This window comes from Vipera berus (genome assembly GCF_964194415.1).
Source record: "Vipera berus genome assembly, chromosome: 3".
Taxonomy (NCBI): Eukaryota; Metazoa; Chordata; class Lepidosauria; order Squamata; family Viperidae; genus Vipera; species Vipera berus.
Window position 1 is genome coordinate 43172620 of NC_138204.1, and position 9633 is coordinate 43182252.

Below are 9633 nucleotides of genomic sequence, written 5' to 3' on the forward strand. Positions count from 1 at the left end.
TTTAAGAACTGCTATGTCCTGAAATGTAAAACTAGAGAACTCAAAGATGGTATACTTTTCATATGACTTTTAACCTATTTGCAGGTTATATGATTTTGTCTCTCCAATGCTTCTTATTCAACTAATTATATTAAGAAGGAGTTAGAAGAATTTACAGAGGTGTAAGGACTGTCAGTTAATTTCAGTAATTCACATCTGTTTTTTCATACTTCCCAAAACTCAAAAAGAAATCTCCATAGCTTTAGGGATTTCAGTATTATGTAAATCTTTAAAATATTTAGGTGTTACTATTATTAATAAAATATTTAGAAACAACTATGTAGAAACATGGAGGAAATTAAGGAAATGAAAAATTGGACTTCAAACCATTTCAATACTTTAGGGTGAATTGTAGCAGTATAAATGATCTTGCATGATCAAAATTTTTATTTCAATACCTCCCATTGGAAGTTTCAGAACAGGCTTTATGACATTGGCAAGTAAATAAATAAATAGAAAGGTTTGAAGGTTTTTATATAGCCCTCAGAAACTGGGAGATTAGGTCATACCCAATTTGTCAATATGTCAAGCAAAACTTTATGGGATATAATTCCATTTCTTATGAAAACCCCTTCTAAACAATGGATTCAAATTAAAATTTATGTCAGAGCCAAATAAGTTTATAGATTAGTGGACTTTTTTATCCAAAACATTTTTCTAGAATAAAAGAGATTGAAAATGTTTTTACTAAAGTAATGCTTCAAATGTGGAAAAATAAATACACAATTTTGATAAGGGACATTTCTCTTTTAGTTAGTTAGTTTAGTTAGTTATATTTATATACCGCCCTATTCCCTGAGGACTCAGGGCGGTTTACAGGGAATTAAAAATCCAAAATACAAAAATTAAGAACCAAATTAAAAATATTAAATTAACCCTGTAGTCAGTTAAAAAGAACCCCAAATTAAAAATTCCTCCTCAGTCTGGGCCCGAGAGCTCAAAGAGCCAGGTCTTCAGGCCCCGGCGGAATGATCGAAGGTCGGGGGCAGTTCTCAGCTCTACTGGCAGCTGGTTCCAGAGGGCAGGCGCTCCCACTGAGAAGGCCCTATCCCTGGGTGTCACCCGCCGGCAATCTCTCACCGGCGGAACCCTGAGCAGACCCTCCCTGTGGGAGCGCACTGGGCGAAGGGCGTTTGATGCCGGCAGCAGGTGTTCCCTCAAATAACCCGGACCCAGGCCATGTAGGGCTTTATAGGTGATAACCAGCACCTTGAATTTCACCCGGAGGGCAACCGGAAGCCAATGCAGCTCGCGGAGTAGAGGTGTTACATGGGAGTATCGGGAAACCCCCATTACAACTCGCGCGGCCGCATTCTGCACCAGTTGAAGCCTCCGAGTGGTCTTCAAGGGCAGCCCCATGTAGAGAGCGTTACAGTAGTCCAAACGGGAGGTCACAAGCGCATGAGTGACTGTGCGTAGGGCGTCTCGGTCCAGATAGGGACGCAACTGGCGCACCAGGCGAACCTGTGCAAAAGCCCCCCTGGTCACGGCTCCTATGTGATCTTCAAAATTGAGCCGTGAATCCAGGAGGACGCCCAAGTTGCGAGCCCTATCAACGGGGGGTAACACCTCACCCCCCATCATTAGAGGTGGAATAACTTGGTTAACCCGAGACGCCGATATGCACAGCCACTCAGTCTTGGCGGGATTGAGACGAAGCCTGTTTCTCCCCATCCAGACCTGGACCGCCTCCAGGCACCGGGACATCACGGAGAGGGCATCACTGGGTTGGTTCGGGGTGGAAAGAAAAAGTTGGGTATCATCAGCGTACTGGTGATACCCCACCCCAAAACCACGAATGATCTCGCCCAGCGGCTTCATGTAGATGTTGAACAGGAGGGGCGAGAGAACCGACCCCTGAGGGACTCCACAAATGAGAGACCTCGGGGCGGATCTCTGCCCTCCTGTCAACACCGACTGCGAGCGGCCCTGGAGGTAGGAGGAGAACCACCGTAGGACGGTGCCTCCCACTCCCAACCCCCTGAGACGCCGCAGCAGGATACCATGGTCGATGGTATCGAAAGCCGCTGAGAGATCTAATAGGACCAGGACAGAGGAGCAACCCCTGTCCCTAGCCCTCCAGAGATCATTCACCAGCGCGACCAATGCCGTCTCCGTGCTGTGTCCGGGCCTGAAGCCCGATTGGTACAGGTCCAGATAATCAGTTTCCTCCAGGAACAGAGGGAGCTGATGCGCCACCACACTCTCAACAACCTTCGCCAGGAAGCGAAGGTTGGAGACTGGACGATAGTTGTTTAAAACAGCCGGGTCCAAAGCAGGCTTCTTGAGGAGGGGTCTCACCACCGCCTCCTTCAAGGCGGCAGGGAAGACACCCTCCTTCAAAGAAGCAGTTATCACTGCATGGAACCAGCCTCGTGTTCCCTCCCGAGCCGCATAAGCAAGCCAGGAGGGGCACGGATCCAACAAACAGGTGGTGGAGCTCAGTCTCCCCATGATCCTGTCCACATCATCAGGGGAAACAGGGTCGAACTCAGTCCAGATAACGTGCTCAAGACCGCCTGATTCCTCCACATCAGACTCTGCCCAGTCAGAGTCCAAGCCGGTCCGGATCCGAGCGATTTTGTCCGTCAGATGATGACTAAACTCCTCGGCTCGTCCCTGCAAGGGATCCTCCCTCACCTCCTGGTTAAGGAGGGAGCGAGTCACCCTAAACAGGGCGGCCGGGCGATTATCTGCGGACGCGACAAGGGCGGCAAAGTAGTTAGACTTCGCCGTCCTTATCGCCGCAAGATAAGACCTTATGAAGGTTCTTAACTGCAATCGGTCGGATTCGGATCGGCTGGATCTCCAACCGCTCTCTAGACCTCGTCTCCGACGCTTCATCTCCCGGAGCTCCACAGAGAACCATGGAGCCCAACGGGATCTGCGCCGAGTCAGAGGTCGCATGGGTACAACACAGTCGAGTGCCCTGGTGGCAGCCGTTTCCCAGGCCTCCACCAGAGCATCGACTGGGCTGTGGGTAAGGGTGATAGGTATCGGCCCAAGCGCCCTCTGGAACCGATCCGGGTCCATTAGGCGCCTGGGGCGGAACCACCTGGTCGGTTCCGCCGCCCAGCGGCGGGGGATGGCATGACGGAAAACCAGCCTCAGGAGGTGATGATCTGACCATGACAGAGGGGTGATGGACGGAGAACCCCCTCCCAGATCATCCAACCACTGTCCAGACAGGAACACCAGGTCGAGAGTATGATCCCCCTCGTGAGTAGGGCCCTCAATAACCTGGGTCAGGCCCATGGCTGTCATGGAAGCCATGAACTCCCGAGCTAACTCCGACGATATTATATTATGATCAATATACCGGTAATAGTTATTATGATTTGACTAAAATTAAATCTTTGAGAGTTTATAATCTTTATAGACTCAATGATTTTATAGCGATAATAAACACCTCCATAAAGACCATGTAGATCAGGGGTGTCAAACTGTTGGCCTGTGGGCCATTTGCATCATGTGGAGGCCGTGCCCATCCCATCTCTGGGAATGTGAAAAAAGTCACGATACATCGTGACATGTCATGTGATGTGGCGAGTTTGTCACCCATGTTGTAGAGCAACAAATAGGTGATAAGTGCTGTGGCTTTTTGGTATCATCCTAAATCTTTTCTGTGCAATAAAAATATTAGAGCTTAAATAATATGGTCTTATATTAATTTTGAGGAATTAATATTCCATTACTTAGAACAACAGCAACTAACATTTTCAAAAATTCCTGATCTTGATAATCCCATACAGGAGACAAATTAGCAGCAGTTAAGAAACTGGGTGGATAGCAATAGCACTTAGACTCCTCGACTTACAACCTCAAATGAGACCAAAATTTCTGTTGCTAAGCAAGACACTTGTTAGATGAATTGTGCTGCATTTTATGACCTTTGTAGCCACAGTTATTAAGTGAATCCCTGCAGCTGTTAAGTTAGTAACAAGATTATTAAGTGAATCTGACTTTCTAGCAAAAAGAGGCTTTTTTTCCTCTTACAAACTGCAGTCTTGCCCCCTGGATTTGAATGGGGGCACTTAGGAATGACCCAAGACAACTTTTGGATGGCTATAGACCCACCTCGGAGGAGGAATCTTGAAAATTGCAGCTCCTTGTAGAAGCTGCTAAAAGTCAATGGGCATTTATACCTCTTCCTACTGGCAGAATATTTTTGTAATTATGTCTGGGACTTTTAAGTTCATTTTTTGAACTTTTGTTTTTGTTCTTATCTTTAAAGGTTGATTGGCTGGCTGAATGATGATTTATTTCAACCCCTGCAGGATTCTTTCTGGTTTCTTTTTTGCTTTCTATCATTGATTTATTTGACTGCTCTTATCAATTTCTGCTTTCTGTATGGAAATATGGCATGTGACTCTGGATTTGTATTTTATTAACCTGCAAAAACATTTTAGATCAAAATAGTCAGAAAATATTATCTCTATTTTCTTTGCTTGCTTCCTGCTTGGAGCAACAACATATTGGATTACAGAGAGAAAGAGGAGGCTGACACTGAAGAAGGAAAGCAGAGTCTGGCTAGCCCAAATATGCTTCTTTCATTAAGGAAATTTCTTGTTTTTTCTTTGAAGATGTTTTACTTCTCATCCAAGAAGCTTCTTCATCTCTGACTGGATGGTGCGAAGTGTGTGTGTGTGTGGGGGGGGGGCTAGCAATTGCTGAATTTTTTTTAAAGGTTTGATGAAAATATAAAGATTGTGCAAAGCTTTTTAAAAATGGACATTAAATATGTTAAACCTACAAGAAGAATTTGTTTTCAAAGTAGCAGATTTGTTGGGAAGAAATATAGACACAGAAATATGGTGGAAAACATTAAGAAGAAATGTGATTTCCCATTTGTAAACTGGCCAGGAAGAAATACAGACTCAGAAATAATAGAGCCAACTCCATACACCTTCCAGAAGCTTAACACATGCTTTAATATAATAGCAGAAAACTCTCTGGGTGGACAAGTGGCAAATTGATTTTTTTAAGGAGTTTACAGGAGATGGGAAATGGATTTAACAGATCTAATTGAGAAATGATTTTATCTGGTTTTGTTGGGGAAGATAGACTGGCTTTGGAGATTGGACTTTTTGTATTCAATCAATCAACGATTGAAAAAGAGATGGTATAAAGAAACAACATGTATATTTGATCCAGGACCAATTAGTTTAATATTTGGGATGATCTGGGGTTGAAATTGTGGTATTTTTTTTATGAGTTGATTACAATAACAGTTTGTTAATAAAGAATTTTGGAATTTCAGTCTTGTCTTTCTCTTATTATTATTCACAATTTTCATTACCTTTATATAATATATTCATTATTATTGTTTGTTCTGTTAACTATTTTGTTATTAATATAGTGTATAGATGGCAAGCTAACAATTTGTAAATAGATTAGTAGTTTAATAGTTTTTTTTAAAAAAATTGGCCTGTTTTGGAATTGCTGTATTATATTAATCAGCATTCAAGAAGGTAAGATGTTATGATTATGTGTGTTAGTCTTCTTTACTATTTTTAAAGACACTTTTTTGTTTTGATGTCTTTTTTGTTGTGTTTTATTCTTTTGTCCTTTTAAAAAATATTTTGATGTTTTGTATTTTAACCTTCTTTCAGTAAACTAAAAATTTTCCAAGGAAGTGAATCTGGCTTCCCCAATGGCTTTGCTTCTTGGAAGGTCACAAGAGGTGATCACATGATTCTGGGTCACTGCAACTGTCATAAATATGAGTCAGTTGCCAGGCATCTGAGTTTTGATCATATGACCATGGGGATGCTGCAATGGTCGAAAGTGTAAAAAATGGTCATACATCACTGTTGTAACTTCGAATGGTCACTGAACGAACTATTATAAGTCAAGGACTACCTGTATATACTCCATAGTGTTTTATAGCACTCTCTGACCAGTTTATAGGGTCAGCATATTGTCTCCAACAATCTGGGTCCTCATTTTACTGATCTCAGAAGGATTCACCTCAGCTTCAACGTGAGAAATGCAGTGAAAGATTATGACATTGTTACTACAGATAGTCTTTAACTTGCAACAGTTTATTTAGTGACTGTTCAAAATTACAACAGACTGAAAAAGGTGACTTATGACCATTTTTCAAACTTACAACCATTGCAGCATTCCCTTGGTCATGTGATCAACATACAGATCCGTGGCAACTGGTTGATATTGATGATGATTGCAGTGTCCTGGGGTCATGTGATTTCACACAGCAAGCAAATTCAATGGGGAAGCCAGATTCATTTAACGACCGTGTTACTAACTGAATCAACTGCAGTGATTCATTTAACAATTGTGACAGGAAAGGTCATAAAATGGGGCAAAACTCACTTTACAAATATCTCACTTAGAAACATAAATTCTGGGTTCATTTGTGGTCATAAGTCAAGGACTACCTGTATTTGACTCATCTTAGGTTGGCAGGTACACATCAGTATTATTCTGGAGAGGTTGTCCAAAAACAGGGGTTAGTCTTTCTGTTGTGGTAGTCATGTGATAAAATTATGAGCTTTCAATATTTTTTTTGAGACGTAAGTATCTTCACTAAACAAGAATTGAATGCTCCCAGGAGTTAGGCTTATTACACTTACTTACAGACCAGACTATAAACTTCAGAATAAAGAATTGATTATCTGTTTAATTATAGCAGCCCCCCCCCAAAAAATGAGAAACACTGGAAAACTTTAGATAATATAACAACTGAGTGATGGATGAGAAAAGCCTTTTCAATTGCTCTGGCTTGCCTCACAAATCACAGTTAAAGTTAAGTAAGGGGATTTGAGAAATAGGAACCATAATTTGATCAAAGTTGGTGAGATTTTATGATTTACCTTAATAGTAACAGATTGTAATCTGGTATACTCCTCATACTGTATATGATGAATTTTCACATGTATAGTACTTGACATTTTATTTAGATGGTACTGAGTATTACTTGTATTTCCTTGATGTCTTATTTAATTTATTTTGCAATTATGTTAATGTACCTATCTGATATTATAAAAGCAAAAATAAATAAACTACATAATTGTAAAAAGAAAAAATACAGAATCCTTCTTACGCTCTTCTATTTTTAAAATAAAGTCTCAAAATCTATTTCTCTGTAGAAATACTAGACAAGAATAAACTGAAAAGCACAGTCAAGGGTCCTGGTGATGAAGAGCAACAGATGGACAGACAGACAGAAAGAAACAGAGAGACAAATAGAGTGAACTTGTCCAAAATCACATTTTTACAAACCAGGAACTGATGTAAATGTCAGAAATTCAGCACCAAAGGAACAGTATCAAAGCAGTCAGTTCGCCTGTCTACAGGCAGAGGGACTATTTCCATATTGACCAGGAAGTCTCAATGTAATCCAAACGTAAAGAATAATTAGAATGTCAGATAATGTGTCTTTATAGGGGTAAGTAATCCCCCACCTCCACATGCAACACGAATCCTGCTTTTAAAAAATAGCCTCTGACAGGCATTCAAGGACTCTGCCACTTACCTTGAATCTCAGGCAGCCAGAAGAGCGCTAACAGGAACAGCCAAGCCCACATTGGAAGGCTGCTCTGGCAAGCTTGAAAAAGCATAATTTGAAAAGCAGAAAGGAACACTTGAACTCTCCACAAGAGCAGCTGGGGGAATGAATATTAGGGTAGGGCAGTGCAGTGCAATATGCTCAAGGTAGCACCTGACAAACAAGGGCAGGGCACCCTTGGCAGAAGAAAAATCACCTTTCTTATCTATTGGCTAAACCTTCTTTTCAGAGATAAAAATTATAAAAAGTGAACTCCAAATCATTTGTCCTGGAATTTGTCTTCTGCTTGCTCATTAGTCATGGAAAATTGAAACACTATTTCAAATAGTTTCCTTCCAAGTCTCTGTTGTGTATTCTTAGACCTGATTTGTGGTGTTTTTTAGGTGAGTGGACCAGTAGGAAGCATTTTCTATATTCCGACAAGTCTACTTTTAATAACCATAGAACTACGGAGAAACTTCATTTACATGTTTGCAGTTACATTCTTTGGGTTTGCTTCTTGTGAGCCACTGCTAGGTGATCAGTATGAAAAAATACTCCTTAAATTCCCTACCCTTAAATTGCTTGTATTTGTTATTTATGATAGTGCTATAAATTTTCTATTTGCTTCCATGACAAAGAGAAACTAACCAAATAGAAGGCAGCATTACCCGGAAGAGGTGAGCTGCTTTAAAGAGCTCAATTTTTGACCTGCTGCACACTTTTCCAATATATTAGGTCTAAATGACAATTCTATGCTTTGGATTGTGAAGGCAATCCTGCAGTATTCTTTTTGAATCAGGAATTACACCAGCAGTATTATGAGGGGAGAACTGAAATAGAACATAAAATAAAACTTAATTTTTACAAAAATGCTAGAATTGCGTGCATTCAGAAGCACCTCCAGCATTGAATTTTTTAGGTGGACCATTTAGTGGATATTCAATACCACTGATTACTACCATATCACCTTTAAATAAAAAATAAATCATATTACTTTAGAAAACTTGATTGATTTGAACTTTGGATTTCCTGCATTTTATCCCATTCTGAAACTATGCATCAGATGGATTCATAAATCATTTGGATTTTAATTTTTGTATCGATGTTTTAAGTACCCTGTAAACCGCCCTGAGTCCTTCGGGAAAGGGCGGTATATAAATTCAAAAAAATTCAAAAAAAAATAATGCTAAGAAAGGATGGCCAGCAAAATAATAAATACATTGTAGGGAGAAGAGAGAGGCGAGCTTGTTTGGGTAGAGGTAGAGCTCCTCTGTGATTCCCCCAACGAGTTTGGGGGCTAACGGAGTGAGTTCCCTCAGAGCCCAGGCTTTCTCCGCTCCCAGGACGCTTTCACTCCATAAAGGAGTGGAACTAGATGCAACAACTACATCTGCTGCTTAGATGGGACTGTGAGTTGTTGTTTTTTTCTTTGAGAAGCAGGCAGAGCAAAGCAGGAGGATTTGAATTTTCAAGTTGGATTTTAACTTTACCTCAGATTTATTATCTTCTTCAAGTTTTAAGCTGATGGAAATGGAGTAAAAATGGCGCTGGAATGTTGCTTTCTTGTGTGAATTGACTGTTTTGGAAAATTGTTATATTTTGCAACATAGCAAGAGATACAATCTGCAACTGATTCTACCCAGTACCGGATTTTGTGTATTTGAAAGCTTGTCCTTTTTTTATTGAAGGATAAGGAACTTTGGGAGAAAAACTTTTATTTTTTTCTCCCTTCTCCTTTCTTTTCTTTTTCTTTTTGAACTTTGATTCTGCTGGGAGAAAGAGGAAATCGAAACCTAAGAAATGGCTGCGAGGCGTGGGGGAGGCCCTACAATCTCTAAAAGTGTTATTTCTTCACCTTTACCACAAGCTGCAGGGCAGATTACAACGAAACCTACAGTACAACCACTTTCCCCCCCACCACCTGCATTTACATTGGCAGACATACAGGAAGTTGTGATGCAGTCAACACAAGTATTGACACAAGTATTACAGCAAGAAATAAAGGAAACAAAGGAAGAATTTGTTAATCAAAACAAACAGATGAGGGAGGATATAGTGCTAGCACTTCAGGGTTTGGCTGC

The 9633-nt window shown here is 40.8% G+C and overlaps 1 protein-coding gene across 1 annotated transcript in view; it reads right to left on the reverse strand.

Moving 5' to 3' along the window:
- LOC308666558 (C4b-binding protein alpha chain-like) overlaps positions 1-7680 on the reverse strand; it is a 46820-nt gene extending 39140 nt beyond the window's left edge. The window contains exon 1 of the mRNA XM_081325450.1: positions 7538-7680. Within this exon, the coding sequence (XP_081181576.1) occupies positions 7538-7622 (85 nt within the window). The 5' untranslated portion in view covers positions 7623-7680. The remainder of the gene's footprint in view (positions 1-7537) is intronic.
- Between the last annotated feature and the right edge of the window lie 1953 nt (positions 7681-9633).